Genomic DNA, 19329 nt, shown 5'->3' on the forward strand with positions numbered 1-19329 from the left:
TCTGATCATTCATTTGTACCTGTTCCTATAACCTTTCTACCTTTAAAGAGTCAGGTCCACACACAAGTAAGGAACTCTGATTAATTTTTTTCATTCTTTCACCATTTTCCTTTCACCCAAGATGGCCATGATTGGGACATATTTTGCCTGTGTCAAGTCAGTAACTATAAAAAAGTACAGCATTATTTAGGGATTCTGCTTAAGGTACTCTTTACGTTACAAAAAAAAGTCTGGACCATTATGTATATGTGGAGTCGACATCTGGTCTCGTTCTGCTATATTTACGAGGACAAGTCAAAAAGTGTCTGCAATAAGTGTCATTTGTTTCCAGAGCTGGATAAACTACTGGCATTGGTTGCACTGCAAACACTGAGTATAACAGTTGCTGCTGCATGGAATTAAGATCTTTACACTCAGTTGTGATTATACTGTAAACTTGGGCACACCTTTATCAACTTGCTCCAAAGAAGAGCAACGCACTGCCGGGCATTTTTTGTAGTCTGACAGCAGTAGAGGATCTGAAACTTAGATTCTTTTACAGAGTAGTGATCATGTTTTGCCACAGTGGACAGTGCATAAATGGATAATAAAGTTCAAAGCTGGATGATGTGGATGGCCACCCTGAATGTTCTGTGTCTGACTATTTCTGAAGATTTCAATCTATTCCTACATGCTATAGTTTGACAAGACATGATCACCATACTGCATAGATAATCTGCAAATTTCAGATCAATCCTCACCCTTAGACTACAAAAAAATGCGACAACATGCCACTCTTTACTGCAAATTAACAAGCATTTGGCCACAACAGAGCAACTGAGTGTAAAGGTCTCATACCCAGCAGTGACCATTACACTCGGTGTGCCATCAGTGTCAGTAGTGTAGCTAATTCTGGAAACTAATGACTGACAGTGTGTATACCTTCGGACTAGCCCCCATTCTTCTAGAATGTGCAGAAACGCTTGACAGGCCAACTTAAGTGTTTGTGTGTTGGGAGAGAAAGTAGTGAAGACAGTCTAAAGTCAGAGATGAAGAGGTTAAGCATGAAATTTCCTTACATTGTATTAAGACTCTATGGTGGAATAGGTCAAGTTATTTGGAGATAAGACAAGATCTATGAACCATGTGAATGCAAAGGATGCTAAAAGTCATGCTTGCCAGTGCATTTTTTGTAATATTTTTTATAATTTAACTAAATGATTATGGACCTTCATATGAAACTTCAATAACATATTACAAAGTTGTTACCGCAAGAGATGAAAATGTGGCAGTACAAAGCAGAGAGATAAACTCTTTGCTATGTGCAGCAGTAATTGTGATGCAGTCCTGCTAACGAGTTGCAGAGTAGGTTAAGCAGCATGGTCACTAGGTCACTGTTTGTGGCACTGCCTGCATGATGCAAGTTGCTGCACAGAAGCACGTCATCCTGGTATATTGGATGAGATGCCAGGCCGCGGGTAAACAGTTGGTTGCACTCTAAGATGCTGGCTAAGTTAAGGGGCAAGCTTGAGTCCCACCACCACAACCCAGAGGTACTCCTTGTGGGGACCAGCGGATCTTGAAATGTCCAGGTTTCTTCTGTGGTTCCCAAAAGAGTTGGGTTTTCCTCTATGATCCCGGCTGGCTCCATTGTTCTTTGTAGTCTTTGGTCATCTCTTGGAGTTTGTTCTGCAGTCTCCTGCTGTACTGGGGTGTCCCATGGAATCCCGGTGTGCTCTGTCGCCTCCTCTGGTACTGTGGTATCTACTGGAGTCCTTGTTTGCTTTGAGGCTTCCTGTAGTACAGTGGTGTCCATTGGGGTCCTGAATTGCTCTGTGACCTCCTGCAGTACTGGGGTGTCCATTGGGGTCCTGGTTTGCTCTGTAGCCTCCTGTGGTACTGAGATGTCTACTGGGATCCTGGTGTGCTCTGTGACCTCCTGTGGTACTGGGATGTCCACTGGGGTCTTGATTCGCTCTGTGGCCTCCTGTGGTACTGGGATGTCTACCGGGATCCTGGTTTGCTTTGAGGCCTCTTGTATAAGGGAGTTCACTGGGATCCTGGTGTGCTCTGTGGCCTCCTGTAGTGCTGGGGTGTCCACTGGAGTCCTAGTTTGCTTTGATGTCTCCTGTGGTACTGGGGTGTCCACTGGGGTCCTAGTTTGCTCTGAGGCCTCCTGTGGTACTGGGGTGTCCATTGGGATCCTGCTTTGCTCTGTGGCCTCCTGTGGTACTGGGATGTCCACCGAGATCCTGGTTTGCTCTGTGGCCTCCTGTGGTACTGGGATGTCCACTGGGATCCTGGTTTGCTCTGTGGCCTCCTGTGGTACTGGGATGTCCACTGGGATCCTGGTTTGCTCTGTGGCCTCCTGTGGTACTGGGATGTCCACTGGGATCATGGTGTGCTCAGTGGCCTCCTGTAGTACTGGGGTGTCCACTGGGGTCCTCATTTGCTCTGAGACCCCCTGTAGTACTGGGTTGTCCACTGGGATCCTGCTTTGCTCTATGGCCTCCTGTGGTACTAGGATGTCTACTAGGATCCTGCTTTGCTTTGTGGCCTCATGCAGTACTGGGATGTCCCCTGAGGTTCTGGTTTGCTCTGTGGCCTCCTGTGGTACTGGGATGTCCACTGGGATCCTGCTTTGCTCTATGGCCTCCTGTGGTACTAGGATGTCTACTAGGATCCTGCTTTGCTTTGTGGCCTCATGCAGTACTGGGATGTCCCCTGAGGTTCTGGTTTGCTCTGTGGCCTCCTGTGGTACTGGGATGTCTACTGGGATCCTGGTTTGCTTTGTGGCTTCATGCAATATTGGGGTATCCACTGAGGTCCTGGCTCGTTCTGTGGTCTCTGATACTGGGGTGTCCATTGGGGTCCTGGTTCGTTCTGTGGTCTCTGATACTGGGGTGTCCACTGGGGTCCTTGTTCGTTCTGTGGTCATCTTTGATACTGGGGTGTCCACTGGGGTCCTGGTTCGTTCTGTGGTCTCCTCTGATACTGGGGTGTCCATTCGAGTCCTGGTTCGTTCTGTGGTCTCCTCTGATACTGGGGTGCCCACTGGGGTCCTGGTTCGTTCTGTGGTCTCCTCTGATACTGGGGAGTCTACTGGGGTCCTGGTTCGTTCTGTGGTCTCCTCTAATACTGGGGAGTCCACTGGGGTCCTGGTTCGTTCTGTGGTCTCCTGGTGACCTGGGTTAACATCTAGATCAACTGGTGGTCTTTGGGGTTCTTGCAGAATTATAGTTTGTTGTCTGGCCTCGTTTTCTCCTGAGTGGTAATGTGTCCTACCTCGCTCTGAGATCCTGTAAGATTGTGATTCACCTTGGAAAGCCTCCTCCATGGGCAATATATGTCTGTGTGGAGCACTGTGAGAAAGTTGACTAAGGCGCCTGTGTCTTGAACTGTGTCTAGGAAAGTCCTGAGGGTTCCTGGAGTCCTCTCTTGTAGCTCTCTTAAGTCTGTGGCTCTCTCTGTTCTGCTTCAGCAACTGAAGGAAGGTCATTTCACTCCAGTCATAGAGGGCATCACTTAAACCGCCCCACATACTGGGTAATACACTTGAGTGTGGTCGGATGCGACTCTGCGGCAGCACCAAAACTCTCGTCCAACGGGAAATCTAGAAGTGTTGTCATTATTATGAGTATTTACAATGTAAAGAAATGCGTGTAAACAGAGATGCTGTATGTTGTTGGCTTTAGTATCTTCAAAAACGTAAGCATCTGGAAAGAGCATGTGTGTTTATACAAAAGAAAAGGCTTACTTATCCTATTTAAACTAGGAATGGGGGCAACTTTGCAAAAACAAAAACTTGTATGTACCTACATCCCACACCAGCAGGTGTGCCAGATTCTATCGAGAAATTCTAAAGAATTTTGAAAACTTGAAAACCACACAAACTAATGCAAAAAATGCATAAAAGTGTATGAGTTCCTGGCATAAAGGAGACAGTATATAAGTGAAAAAAGGTGGGTAGATGATGATGAATAACATATACTTGTCATGAACAAAACGTGCATATCTTGTACAAAGAGGAGTAATACACAGGTTAGTGAAGGAGGGTTTCAAGGAAACTTTCATGGTCTTATTACTGGGGCTATGAGAGGTTGAAATTACTTTTTTCATCTAATTGGTGGTGTGTTGGAGCACAGAAGTATTGGGTTAAATGTATTAAAATGGTATTGTAATGTTAATATTATGTAACCCATAAACAAGTTCGCGAAAGTTTCTTTGAATTTCATCTTACTCAACAGTAAAGAAAATCAACAATGGTGTCATTTTACAAAGGATTATCATATAAGAATTGGCCCACATAGCACTAAGGATGGTCTCCACAGAGAGAGAACCCAGCTCACTATAAGTATTTCCGTGTACTAATAATAAAGTATTAATGAAGATCCCTAATAAGAGTTTGGGCTTACGTCTTGCTAACCCCTGCCGTCGAAGGGCCACCTCTGCAGCACAGACTTAAAGATTTAGATCTAACACATTTAATCAAGAGTATAGTAGGCATCTCACCTGTTCTAGAAGGGGCACAATGACAGAGTGTTTCTCCATCAGTAAGTCAAGGGTGTCGGCAGTGTACACATTGCGCTGGTTTCTCATTCCTACAATCCAAGAGGTGTAACCTGTGAAGAAAACAGGTTGCTGGCTTATATTCTGGCAATACACATTTATGTAACCGAGTAGGAGGTGGGCACTGTGTTATGTTGAGTGGTAGGAGGAGTACAATTTATGTAACTGAGCAGGTCGGCATTGTGTTATGCTGACTGGTAGAGGGAGTGCATTGTACTATGCTGTAGGGTAGAAGATCAGAGGGGCTATGATGAGGTTACCTGCTGAAGGATAGTACTATTATCGTACATTCCTAAACTGTGGAAATGGAGACCCAACAGTAAAGCAGAGGGCAAGCAACTACAGACTATTAAGGTATTGTACTTACCATATTGGTACTGTGGTTTAGTTAAGGTCATGTGATGTCATCCTCCCTACTCAGCCCAGGTCCAGCTTCATCTACAAGTGGACTACTACATTCAATCCACAAACATTCTTTTCAGGGATAACACCCGACAACATGGACCTCACTTAAATTCTTTATTCTTAATTCTAATTTTCCCCCCATGTATACAACTACTTGGCATGTAACTGAAATAGTGCCACTGGTCGAGGAGAACTAGTTGGTTCCCAGGGCCCTCTGCACCATCATCAAGTGATTGGAATACATTCCAATTCCGGCGACAGACAATGCTACATACTATATCTAGGTCTTTCTCTCTCCATTTCTGAAACATTTGAAGTCTCAGATCCAACCTCCGTTCTGTTGATCACCATCTGTCAACTCTGATCTGCTTTTCTCTAAAACTCAAATGGCCATGGATGTCTCTCCCCTGCAGTGTTATAGATGTATCAATATGTCATACACTATTCCCACTGTGAGGGCAGTGTACGGGTTTAATGCAATAAAGCACCCATTCTAGCACCGCAGATTCTGCTTTTCCCGGCTTTGAAGCTTCTGGATAAAATTTCTTTAAGAGTGTTGATAAGACAGACTACATAAATAATATGACGGTCTACTGATAGGCGCTGATGTTTACAGTGGATAGGGCTATCGTTGTTAAGAGTTACGTACTACGCATGAGATCATCTTTAAAGTCAACTACCAAGAAGTGTTACTGTGACTAAGTACACTGGTGGATCATCCATGTTGTTATGGTGGAACCATCCGTAACTGGAGGTCGAGCAATTGTGGAAGGTGTGTGCAGGAGACTTACCCACGACCAGCAGATCCGGCGAGGGCTCCCCCGACGCCCACTGCCACAGCTCAGCTATCTCCTCGTTGAACTCTGAGGAATGCGTTTGGCTCATTTTCTTAAAGCTGTAGAAGTAATTTTGGGTTAAGTGATTCCTTATAAAGCCTCATTACCGTTAACTTAGTAGCTACGTCCATGGGATGGGTCAGGTAAACACTTACATCCCCAACCCAGGCCTGGTGGGCTATGGTGAACTCGTTGCCGCACTAACATAACAACCTCCCGAGTTTTAATGTTCCACAACAATCACTCCTCACTCGAGACAATATCTCACCTCCACACACACGCAAACCCACACACCATCCTCATCTGAAATGTTTCTATCCCTTAAAAAATTACCCAGAGCACCTGTGTACATTTCTTCCATTACCTTCATCAATAACACAATATATATCATTGACGAACCCATCATCTGCTATGCGTTCTACAGGAACACGCCATCTCAATCATTCCTTCTACGTATTCCTTCTAAGGATGTCTTCTCGTCCTATGCTCTTCACATCTCATATTCTAATATCTTTATTCCTTACTATATTTTCTAGATAATAAACTTGCTATTGCATTTCACTTATGTTGTTCACGGTAAAGTTAGGTTCTATATCCACAGGTAGTTTGGTTTGGTTTAGCATAATGATCAGGCAACACTTCATTAAGTACGTATTAATCGATAAAGTATCTACAATACATACTATAAAACAAAACATATAAGGATAACTGTGGTCCACAGAAGAGCAAAACTGATTAAACAAGACAAATATAAACATGATTCAACAAAACAAACACGAAAAAGACGAGGGAAGAAACGAGCAGAACACTAATTCTAAATATAACTGTGATAACTTCCAAACTGTTCTGCCACGATTTAACACCGCAACCGTCATCACACCACCACGATCTCATCCTAGTTACTCCCTAGCTACAGGCGTTCCACACCCATCCATGCAGACAATATAAACTTGACAATCTATTTAACGCTCATATAAATTACTTCCATCATAAAAGCTCTTGACCACATCAAAGAAATACCCCATGTACACCATATAGAGTCTGGACATCCCAGTCATATAGTTTTAACTTCATATGTCTTTTCCAGATCAATAAATATACAACTTCCCCAACGAACCTTAAAGACATGAAAGCCTAATCTACACACCCTCTACCCTTTGACAATCTACCTTGTGATCCCCTTACAAGGGTTTCACTAATATTCTAATACGTTACAATTTGATGCCCTGCTTTTTCAACTACGTTCAAGAAGTCTTATTCCTCTGATTCTTTCCTTCCTTCCTCCGTACTGGAACAACAATTGCTACCGATTGTATACGATGTTAGAAGTTACGTCACTTAATATTCTTTGCTCTAGGAGGAAAGACACTCCATGGACATTCTTAATCATTTGATAATATTCTCTCTAAACTTGTGTTCTTACATATGAAACACGTATCCCATTAACTTACAGATGAATAAAAATCCTGACCTGAAGGAGATGCGCAGGCCCCGTGCGACGCTGGTCGAGGCCTCCATGTCACACCACCTGACTTGGCGATTCGCCAACCTTTGCCTCAGCGTCGGCCACGACACCGTCACGTTCTGTAGGCGGCACAGTACATGACTACTTAATCAAGCTGTGGATCATGCAGAAAGTATATGATAACTGATTCCTGATTCAGTCAAATTCACGCTTAAGGTCACTACTATAAATTGGTTAAAATGGCCTTATTATGAACAAAGATATTTAGTAAATCATACTAAAAGCAAGACTATCCAATGCCTCGTTCATTCAGTATTAACAGTATGGCTGGCTACCACATATTCTCGCTACGACAAATATATCTAGACGTTGGTTTGAAAACGGCTAGGAATCACGAAGTACAAACGAAAAATACCTAGATTAAAACTATAACACTAAAATGCATCGTCACTTTTCCTGCTTCATAGTCACTGAAATTAAAGGTACCGAAATGTCAATACTTAAGTACTCAGCTGCTAGTCAAAACTCAAGTGAGTGTATGGTCTTAGAACTGTCTTAACAACTGCAGCAAAATGTGATTTCTTTATTTTGGTTCAATCTATATTGCCCTTGCCTGTCGCTTGAGACATCATTAGACCCACTTACGCGCATTTATATATATATATATATATATATATATATATATATATATATATATATATATATATATATATATATATATATATATAGTTTTACAAGAATTCAGCAATTTACATCATGCGTTATTGTGTGATAAATCTGAAATATGTCGGTGTGAGAATATAAAAGATACTGGAGCGTTTGTAGCGACCCGCTGTCGCTCTACAGTGTTACCTTACAGATTTGGTGGCAGGTCGCAGCGGATGACCTTGCTTAACCTTATAATCCCCGGAAAAGTATTTGGTAGCCCAACCTACGGCTACACCTGCAATACTAATCCCTTACACATACACTCGATATTCGGCGGTTGCAGATCAGAAGCTGCCGCTGTAATTGTAGAAGACCTGGCTCCATTAGCGGCGCCGCTCTTACGGGTTTAAACCTCAGTCCAACAGCTTGAAGAGAGATCAGAAGCTTGCGACAATCGACTTCAACGTCTTTAATTTCCTTTGGGAATAGCTACTCCTCCCGGACCTGACTTCACCACCTCTTAAATACCTGGATATCAAAGCAGTCAGGTGGTTGACTGGCTCTAGACAAGTGCATCACTCCGGCACTTCAAGACTTTAGCAACGTTTCATCTTCCTGGCAGGTCTCATCTCCGACGTCTAACTTTGGCAGGGCTCGCGTGGCACATCGCCTCCGCCCGTCATCAGCTATAACATGGGACCTACAGCCACGCCCGAGGCACTCATACAACCCTAAGCACAACTCCAGACGCCTCCTGCAACCCAAGAACAAACCGGCAGCCGCCGCACACTCCAGGAGCCGCGATACGTGCCACATCCACCTCCTACAGGAGCTCCACGTACATTCAGCAGTCATGCACTTCTCCCACGTGCTCCTGCTTCCTCTGACATCCTCACCAGCATCACAGAAACCCTGCCAAGACTTCCTTGTGCTTCTCAACCTCCCACAACTGAACTCTCATTTCCCGCTATAATCCTACACCTCCAGTTGCCCATTGTCCTTTGTTATCTCACCTTATATATCTAAACCAATAAAGCGCTGGTGTTCTTGCTTAACGCGTTTCCGTGCCCCTCTCAGTTAATCCACTCCAATAAACCACAACCATGAACACGGGTCTGTCCAACAGTAATGGAAGTGGGCCTTCAAAATCCACGTTCAGCCTTTCGTTAGGCTGGGTTGCCTCAATCAATTGGCCAGAGTCCGACTTGTAGAACTGAGGTCTGAGCTCAGAAGTTACTTGACAAGAGGCAGCGATTCTCTTCACATCTTCGATAGAGTAAGGTAGATTCCGACCACGGACAAAATGCACCATTGGAAACACTCCAGAGTGGCAGAGTTTTCATGTAGTTCCCCGAGTTTATCTCTCGTAGCAACACCACACACACACGTGAGAGTGCAGTAGCAGGTAAATTTTTCTCAACCTGGGCGGTACACAGTATCATAGCGATAGCACGAGAGTTCAGTGTGCCATCTTGCTATCTTGTCCTTTTTAATTTTTCAACAGATTTAGTGCAAAACATAAACTTTACAATGTGCTGATCTGTAATGAAGCTTAAAATGATGTCCAACAAGAGTGTTTCCACTTCCTAAGGGCTTCTGCTATGGCATTTGCTTCTTTCTATCCAGAATATTTCTGTTCGTTACTAGAATGAGAACGAGATGAATGCTATAGGATGACCGTTCTGAGTTAGTGTAGCAGATAGAGCACGGTCTGAAGCATCGACTTCAATAGTAAAAGGAGATGCAGGGTCAATAACATGTACCACCGATTCCGCAACGTCTTTCGTTAAGTTCTCATAAGCTAGCGCTGCGTCAGTAGAATGAGGAAATTCATTAGCATGAGAGAGAGGACAGATGTTTTTAGAAAAATTAGGTATCCATCGGGAGTAATGTGCTAGCATTCTCACTGATCTCTGTAGGGAAGTAGTGTTCTTAGGGAGTGGAAGATTTAACAGTGGTTGAAGGCGCTCTGGGTCGGGTCTGATCGCTCCCTCCTTAATCGAATACCCAGGAGGATTTATGGCTTGGGCTCTATACCACATCCAAAAAACGTCAGATTTTTAACGTGTTCCTCTTCAGTCTCACCAAATATAGTTACATTATCCATACAAGCAAAAGTGCCCTTCCCTCCTTCCTTTTTAAGGATTTCATCAATCACTCTTTGGTTGGAAGCCACTCCATTTTTCACTCCAAAAGGTATGCGATTGAATTCATAAAGTTTCCTATATGCTCCAGAGGCAGTGTAAGGGTTTTCTTCCTCTCGGATAGCCACTTGATAGTATGCACTCTTCATATCCAGTGTGCTGAACACCTTATAATTGGCAATTTTATTCACCATCTCATCTATTCGAGGCATGGGATAAGCGTCAAGTTCTGTGAACCGATTCATAGTTTGGGAGTCTATAGTCATTCTCTTCTTGCGAGTCTCCCGAAGTGACTCATACTTGAGCCCTTCATGGTGAGCTGCTGGGCCTTATAAACCCTTCTAGGAACATCCGCTCGGTTTCTGTTTCAATAAACTTCTTGTTAGCCACGGAGTAATGTCTGGATTTGATAGCGATAGGCTTGCACTCCGCTACCAGATTTCTAAATAGAAAAGGAGCTGGCACCAAAACGGCGGCAAGTCCACATATCTTGGGGTAGGGCTTTCATCACTACGCAAGCTGGGTAACACCTCACATCACTACAGAAGCTGAGTAACACCTCACATCACTACACAAGCTGGGTAACACCTCACATCACTACACAAGCTGTAACACATCATATCACTACACAATCTATAACACATCACTACACAAGCTGGGTAACACATCACTACACAAGCTGGGTAACATCATTATACAAGCTGGGTAACACATCATTACACAAGCTGGGTAACACAACATTACACAAGCTGGGTAACACATCATTACACAAGCTGGGTAACACATCACTACACAAGCTGGGTAACAAGCTGGGTAACACATCATTACACAAGCTGGGTAACACATCACATCATTACACAAGATAAGTAACACCTCACATCACTCCCTCACATCACTAAACAAGCTGGGTAACACCTCACATCACTACACAAGCTGGGTAACACCTTGAGCTTAACGCCATGGTAAGTTTCTCCACGCAGCTCTGGAGCCACAGTACACTGACTGACCCAAGATTTTCGAGGAAAGCGATACATCGGCCAAGGAAACTTCTCCCTTGTCAGGATGGATGGTTAGCTTGTTCAGTGTCACTATGTTATCGTGCACAAGGTTTTCAAAACTACCAGTGTCAATAAGAGCGTTGACAGGAATCCCGTTGGTTTCGAACGGCGTACAGATTTATCAAGGAATGAAGGTGTAGTAGCTCCAGCTAGGAGCTTCAATGCCTGGAGTAACTGGTCAAGAGACTCGCCTGGCTCTTGTCTACGAGTGGCAAGAAAATGTCTGGCGAATATTTTCTTTTTGGGTTCCACATACAACGCTGTCAAGGCCTTCTCAGCCTTTTCATACGTATCACAGTCTGCTATATAGTCATACACTCGTGGAGTAATGTAGTTAGTGAGGAGAAGAAGTCAATACACAGCGGGAGAAGTTTTTTTACACAGCCAGGGCGAACTTTGTGATTCCACTCCTCAGCAGTAGTGGCAGAGTCTGGATCTGCGTCAAAGCGGTCAGGCCGTGGAAACCGTTCTATGACCTCTTAGAATTTGTTCGTGCAATAAATTGAAGCAAACCAACTGAATAACAACACTTGTGGTTTTACTGCACAAACAATAGCACTACAGTTACATCCTATAAAACAAGCGTAGCTATATACAACACAGCACTTATTACTCAAGTTATACGTCTAGCAGACTAACAAACATAAAGAAAACCTTGTCCACAATTCTTAGTCATCAGTAAGACCGGCAACACGCAATATAAAAATAGGATCACATAAGCAAAACGAAGGCAACCAACCTATGTTTACAAAGTCCTCAGCTCGTCTGAGCTGAAGTGGAATGACAGGGATCCCTAACCTAAACATATAATGTTCTTAACTTTCACAACAAAGAAGTTATAATATGGTATTTGAACAAGTGCGTGTAAAAAATTGGTCATTAAGCCAACAGTGTAAATATGCTTGTAAATGATTGTTATGATGGCAAATATAATAGAATACCGCTTTTATTCATACTGTAAAGATTAAATATATACGAATATATGGTGACTGAGTTTGGTAAAGTGTGTGAAAGAAGAAAGTTAAGAGTAAATGTGAATAAGAGCAAGGTTATTAGGTACAGTAGGGTTGAGGGTCAAGTCAATTGGGAGGTAAGTTTGAATGGAGAAAAACTGGAGGAAGTAAAGTGTTTTAGATATCTGGGAGTGGATCTGGCAGCAGATGGAACCATGGAAGCGGAAGTAAATCATAGGGTGGGGGAGGGGGCGAAAATCCTGGGAGCCTTGAAGAATGTGTGGAAGTCGAGAACATTATCTCGGAAAGCAAAAATGGGTATGTTTGAAGGAATAGTGGTTCCAACAATGTTGTATGGTTGCGAGGCGTGGGCTATGGATAGAGTTGTGCGCAGGAGGGTGGATGTGCTGGAAATGAGATGTTTGAGGACAATGTGTGGTGTGAGGTGGTTTGATCGAGTAAGTAATGTAAGGGTAAGAGAGGTGTGGAAATAAAAAGAGCGTGGTTGAGAGAGCAGAAGAGGGTGTTTTGAAATGGTTTGGGCACATGGAGAGAATGAGTGAGGAAAGATTGACCAAGAGGATATATGTGTCGGAGGTGGAGGGAACGAGAAGTGGGAGACCGAATTGGAGGTGGAAAGATGGAGTGAAAAAGATTTTGAGTGATCGTGGCCTGAACATGCAGGAGGGTGAAAGGCGGGCAAGGAATAGAGTGAATTGGATCGATGAGGTATACCGGGGTTGACGTGCTGTCAGTGGATTGAATCAGGGCATGTGAAGCGTCTGGGGTAAACCATGGAAAGCTGTGTGGGGCCTGGATGTGGAAAGGGAGCTGTGGTTTCGGGCATTATTGCATGACAACTAGAGACTGAGTGTGAACGAATGAGGCCTTTGTTGTCTTTTCCTAGCGCTACCCCGCACACATGAGGGGGGAGGGGGATGGTATTCCATGTGTGGCGAGGTGGCGATGGGATGAATAAAGGCAGACAGTGTGAACTGTGTGCATGGGTATATATGTATGTGTCTGTGTGTGTATACATATGTGTACATTGAGATGTATAGGTATGTATATTTGCGTGTGTGGACATGTGTATGGGGGTGGGTTGGGCCATTTCTTTCGTCTGTTTCCTTGCGCTACCTCGCAAACGCGGGAGACAGCGACAAAGCAAAATAATAAAAAAAAAATCTATTTCCCTCTCTCCACCAAGGATTCCATTCCATTATTCAAAGTCAATCCTGACACTTTGATATACTACTGTAATCTTTTGGTCATCTCCAAAGCTGGAAAGGACAATATAACTAGAATATGCATACATATGTTTGTGAGTGATTGTGTGGTGCATTATATTCTGCAAATAAGTCCATCATCTAGTAAAGAAGATACGTAAGGTAAAAATAACTTTAAATCATAAATATACATATGCAAAGGAGCTTTGTTTCATTTAATACAAATTAGATGGTTCACATTTGTTTTGAATAGTGCTTATATAAGTTAAAATATATCCCCCCAAAAAGTTATGGAAATTTTGGACTTATCCTTCCTCTTTCATTAACATATGTTTACTCATCCGTTCTCTTTGATTAACACACTATCTCAATAATAGGTGACGCTGTAGTCGACTCTAGGGATCTCTTTGAAAGTAATGTAAATGGGTGATAACTAAACTTTCTCCTTAGTTATTCCTTGCCTAAAACACAGACCAAGACACAGACGACGGAGAGGTTGACCAACAAAATCTAGTAACCCCAAATGGCGGGTTATAAGCTCAAAGGAATGGGCAGAGTGGCACTGTAGTTAACAGAGCAGTTGACAAGCAGCGGACATGCGGGCAAGACGAACGTATTCACAAAAGTCTTTCACTTAAAATCATAACTTTCTCACGACCGGATCTGCTCCATCAAGTGAAAAATTCTTTTAGTTCATCGGTGTATTAATCCCGACAGACCATCGGTTTGGCATACGTTTGCGTCAATTCATGAACCAAAGAAGCATTCTTATATATGTATGGGTATAATGTGATACACGGTGTCTTATGTACGTTTTTTCATCATATGACGTCTAATAAGATCTAAAGGAGAAATAAATATTTCCCATTCTCTTCCAGGAATGGTCTTAGAAGATTCTCTCTCTCTCTCTCTCTCTCTCTCTCTCTCTCTCTCTCTCTCTAGTGTTAATAACATCTTAAATATAGCTATAGACATACCATAGAGAAATAGGTCAAAGCATATACTCTACTAATTATAAAACTGACTAGGGCTGATGTCTATAACTATTGGAAAAACAATATATATATATATATATATATATATATATATATATATATATATATATATATATATATATATATATATATATATATATGGTTGCGAGGCATGGGCTATAGATAGGGATGTGCAGAGGGTGGTTCAATTCGCTGCCAAGTCCACTCCCAGACATCTAAAACACTTTACTTCCTCCAATTCTTCTCCAGTCAAACTTACATCCCTGCTAACTTGTCCCTCAACCCTGCTGAACCTAATAAACTTGCTTTTATTCACATTCACTCTCAACTCTCTCCTTTCACACACTTTTCCATATTCAGTCACCAACTTCTGCAGTTTCTCACTCGAATTGGCCACCAGCGATGTATCATCGACGAACAACGACTGACTCACTTCCCAAGCCCTCTCATCCCCAAGAGACTGCTTACTCGCCCCACTCTCCAAGACTCTTGCATTTACCTCCCTTACCACTATATCCACAAACAAAAAAAAACATGGTGATATCACTTACACCTGACGCAGACCGACCGTCACTAGGAACAATACATTCTCCTCTCTTCTTACTCGTGCACACGCCTTACACTCTTTATAGAAACTTCTCACTGCTTCTAGCAGCTTACCTCCCTGCACATGCCTTCACCCTCTCACTCACTACCCTCTCATACAACTTACCAAGTATATACTCCACAAGCCTATGCCTCTTTAATTTGAACATACCTTTATCCCCTTTGCCTTTATACAGTGGCACCATGCATGCATTCAGCCAATCCTCAGGCACTTCACCTTGATCCATACATACAATGAATATCCTTACCAAACTATCAACAACACAGTCACCCCCTTTCTAGATAAATTCAACTGCAATACCATCCACCTTTGCGACATAGCATCCTTAAAACAGACGAAGAAAGGCCTCATTCACTTACATATAACACAAAAACCAAACATCCCATCTACAGCTAAGCCCCATAGTTCCGTGGTTATCCCTGCCTTTTTCAGATGCCCTGATTCAGTCCTTTGACAAAATGTCACCCCCAGTATATTACTTCGCTCCAGTTCGTTCTACTCATGCCCATCTCCCACACTTCTCAGTAATCAGTACCTGATAACTGAAAGCTTCACACAAACCGACTCTAAAGATTCGGATCACCGCGCATTTGATCGATGCAATGTTAGGAAAGTCATTTCTGAGATGCCCACATTAGGACTCTCTAACGACAACAACGACCACAGGATTTTACCAAGCAATGACCAAACCAATACTTTCAGCCATTAAATCCTGCATTAAGTTCATACGGTTATAGGACAATGAATTATACTGGGAAGTCTAATGCACTGTCTAACTATTCTATCTTCCAATTCACTCCAAGTTTTTACGGGACGAATGAGGTATATTATATTCAATCTCAAAAATCACTGTCACTCAGCAGTCTATTTCCCTACACAATGTAAACTTCCATCCGACCAAGGTCAAATAATTACTGTAATCATCTTTAGTGTTATGTTGGTCAGTGATGAGGTTAGTTCTCGAATCGATATAACACGCTAACTACTGCCTACACTTGGTACTGTGACATGCAAGACTTACCAAGTATGAGATGGTGTAATTGTATTCTGAATCAGTTCGGTTGATGAATTCCGTAAACACATTTCTGATTTTGGAGTCGCCCATGAAGAAGAGCCACAACTGAGGCTTCCTCTCAAGCCTCCTCCTGAAGCACTTGGTGAAGGCGGCCGGCTGCTGGTATGAGGCTATGACGCAGGGAACGTAGGGAAGCACACCTCCCCCAGCCACGACTCGACTCCTCTCACGGAAGAATGGCGAGTTCGTTTGTTTACTTATATTTCCACCGCCATCAGCGCTGTAGTCTTTTGTCTGTATTTTCCCATCGTCTCAACTCTCTCCTCTCCATAATGACTGTCATCACTAAAGGACAACAATTTAGGAAGAAGTGCGGCAAGAGAATAATAATACATCGTGGGAGCTCCACAGTGGAACGTTTTCCTTCTTCATCAGTTCCTCCCGATGCCCCACGTTCCCACCAGCAGAGTCACCGACCACCCACCCATCACCTCGCACGTCCTCACTGTGTGTCCGCTTACGTGCGAAAGTCTGGAGAAGGTGGTGGTGCACATCATGACTGATGGTAAAGAGGGCACGGCAGGTGTGGAGAGGAGTCAGAGGAGTGGGTGGCGGACGAACTGTGGCAGACGTAATGGGACCAATCTGCCCGAGGTTATTTGTGCTTCTACTCACATCAGAACCCAGAAACAGATATATCATACCAAAAATTACGATAATACTAAAAGGTTTTAAAAGCGTTTGAATGTTCAGTCTCCTGTGATGCATAGTAAGTACACGTAAACAAGTCTCACTAGAGTATTCGGCAAAAATAACACAACCGTAAACATTAATACACAATTCCCGCAACACCACTGACGAGCAAGTCAATGAAACACTAGCACTCCAGAATGCAAGCGCAGCTGCGAGCACTCTGAACTAGTATGGAAACACGGGACTTTAGGTAAACAAATGTTACACGTGGCTCAGCATTGACTGTGCGTTTGCCTGAGAAACTTTGCAAACCACACACATCACATTTCATTAAAGTACATTTTCCTTAATCTACTTTGATATGATGTCAGCTACTATGGAAAGTACAACAATTTCCTAAATGCACTTGTGAAAACGGTAACAACAGATTAAATGAGTGAAAAAAGTGTCACGTCAACGCAATCGAACGAAGGTTCCAAAATTCGTTGAATAGAATGCAAGTTTTCCTCGTCAGTTCGGCCGGATTAATGACCTTCATTTTCCTCTAATGGTGGATGTAATGTTACAAATATGTCATATATGAATGTGGAGAAAGGATATGGTGACAGACATGGCTTGAGGAAGGTGTTACGAATATATGGTGTAGGAAGAAAGCAACGAGAGGCAGAGGAGTTTCTATCAAGACAGTAAAGTGTATATGCGAGTAAGAAGAGCAGTAGAGTGTGACGTCTCCATGGTTGTGGAACCTGTTTATGGATGGGGTGGTGAGGAGGTGAGATGCTATTGTTTAATTGGAGAGAGAGAGAGAGAGAGAGAGAGAGAGAGAGAGAGAGAGAGAGAGAGAGAGAGAGAGAGAGAGAGAGAGAGAGAGAGAGAGAGAGAGAGAGAGAGTTGGGTCTGTTGGGGAGGTGTCAGTTGCTGTTTACCACGGCTTTGGTGGCCAACTAGAATAGGACACTGTAGAAACTAGTGTATGAGGCTGCGATACTTCCAGCAGTAGGGAGGTGTGGACTCATTTTCTGCTAAGTGATTTGATAGCCCAGCTAAACTTACTTTTCACCCACGATGTAGCTTGATGTTAGCGGAGTTTACTACAGACACTCCCTTGAAGCGAATGCTCAGTTCATCAAATCAGGGCCGGCCCTAGGCTTTTTGGGCCCTTGGGTGTCTTTTTTGGGACACTCTACCCTAATAGAAAATAAATCGCGAGCTTGGGGGGAGGGGGAGAATCCCAAAATGAATCGAAAATTTAGAGCGTCTGGGATAGCATTTCTGTTTGCTGAAGGCTGCCATGTAACGGTAGGTAGTTAGTACCCTTGAACGTATAGAGCGTAGCTGAAAGGCCGGCATAGCATGGAATGTTAAAGTAGATAGCAACAACGCTTGATACAGCAACGAATATTCAAGTCTTACCAAGTATGAAATGGCGTAATTATATTCTGAATCAGTTCGGTTGATGAATTCTGTAAACACATTTCTAATTTTGGAGTCGCCCATGAAGAAGAGCCACAACTGAGGTTTCCTCTCAAGCCTCCTCCTGACGCACTTGGTGAAGGCGGCGGGCTGCTGGTATGAGGCTATGACGCAGGGAACAGAGGGAAGTACACCTCCCCCAGCCACGACTCGACTCCGCTCGAGGAAGAATGGCGAGCTCGTTTATTTCCTTATATTTCCACCAATATAGTATTTTGTCTGTATTTCTCCATCTACTTCTTGTCTCTCCTCTCCATAATGATTGTCATAACTAAAGGACAACAATTTAGGAAAAAGTGAGGCAAGAGAATAATAATACGTTGTGGAAGCTCCAGATACAGCTTCTCTCTGCACCAGTTGCTGTACAGTTTTGCCTGCAGCAGACCACCACTCCCGATCACCCACCTTCCCACTAGCAGGTCACTGCCTTCATGTATTGACACCGTTGACAAACAATTCCATAAATCACTGGTAGTTAATAACCCACTCTAGACTGCAAACACAACTGTTAATACACAAAATTTCTGGACACGGTAATTTCTTCGGTAAACAAATGTGAGACGTGGCTCAATGTGATGTCAACGTTTTTGTTTAGCCCTCCAACCTTTGCAATGCAGCCACATATGGCATTTCTCTTCTGTGCGCTTCCTTTAATTTCTTTAATGCAGTACCAAGTTATTTTCTAAATCGTATTTGACTTAAGAAACGTAATGGTGAAAGAGAAATCACTAAATTTAATTGAAAATAATACATTACACGTAATAGGACGAAGCTTCCTGAACTCGGCAGGATAAACTTCAACTTTCCTCATCACCTCGGCTGGCATACTGTGTACGGATTTTGTTATTCTTTCTCCGAGAGCTGACCATAGAAGAAGTACGTGTGATATTGCCCGACGCACTCCATCTTGTGTCTGGATTTACCAAAAGACAACGCAAAGAGCTTCATGGGCGGAGCAAATGACTAATATAATTAGACTGGATAATGGATATGAACTTATATATATATATATATATATATATATATATATATATATATATATATATATATATATATATATATATATATATATATATATTCATTTATTTATTTATTTTGCTTTGTCGATGTCTCCCGCGCCTGCGAGGTAGCGCAAGGAAACAGACGGAAGAAATGGCCCAACCCATTCCCACACACAGGCACACACACACACACATCCACACACGCAAACATACACACCCATACATCCCAACGTAAACACATATATACACACACAGACACACA

The 19329-nt window shown here is 43.0% G+C and overlaps 1 protein-coding gene across 4 annotated transcripts; it reads right to left on the reverse strand.

The window, feature by feature from the left end:
• Window positions 1-1154: 1154 nt before the first annotated feature.
• LOC139758165 (uncharacterized) lies at window positions 1155-16845 on the reverse strand. 4 transcript variants are annotated; one of them, XM_071679333.1, is made up of 5 exons: window positions 15907-16845; window positions 7261-7373; window positions 5745-5848; window positions 4492-4601; window positions 1155-3592 (listed from the first exon to the last, which is right to left on the reverse strand). In XM_071679333.1, exons 1-5 carry the CDS (start codon window positions 15988-15990, stop codon window positions 1298-1300), a joined length of 2706 nt encoding a protein of 901 aa, XP_071535434.1. In that variant the 5' UTR covers window positions 15991-16845; the 3' UTR covers window positions 1155-1297. The 4 variants fall into 4 exon arrangements, with proteins under 4 accessions (XP_071535434.1, XP_071535436.1, XP_071535435.1 ...); XM_071679335.1 differs by lacking the exon at window positions 15907-16845 and having other exon boundaries at window positions 5745-5816; window positions 7261-7374; XM_071679334.1 differs by lacking the exon at window positions 15907-16845 and having other exon boundaries at window positions 7241-7371.
• Between the last annotated feature and the right edge of the window lie 2484 nt (window positions 16846-19329).

Source organism: Panulirus ornatus, chromosome 29 (genome assembly GCF_036320965.1).
Source record: "Panulirus ornatus isolate Po-2019 chromosome 29, ASM3632096v1, whole genome shotgun sequence".
Taxonomy (NCBI): domain Eukaryota; kingdom Metazoa; phylum Arthropoda; class Malacostraca; order Decapoda; family Palinuridae; genus Panulirus; species Panulirus ornatus.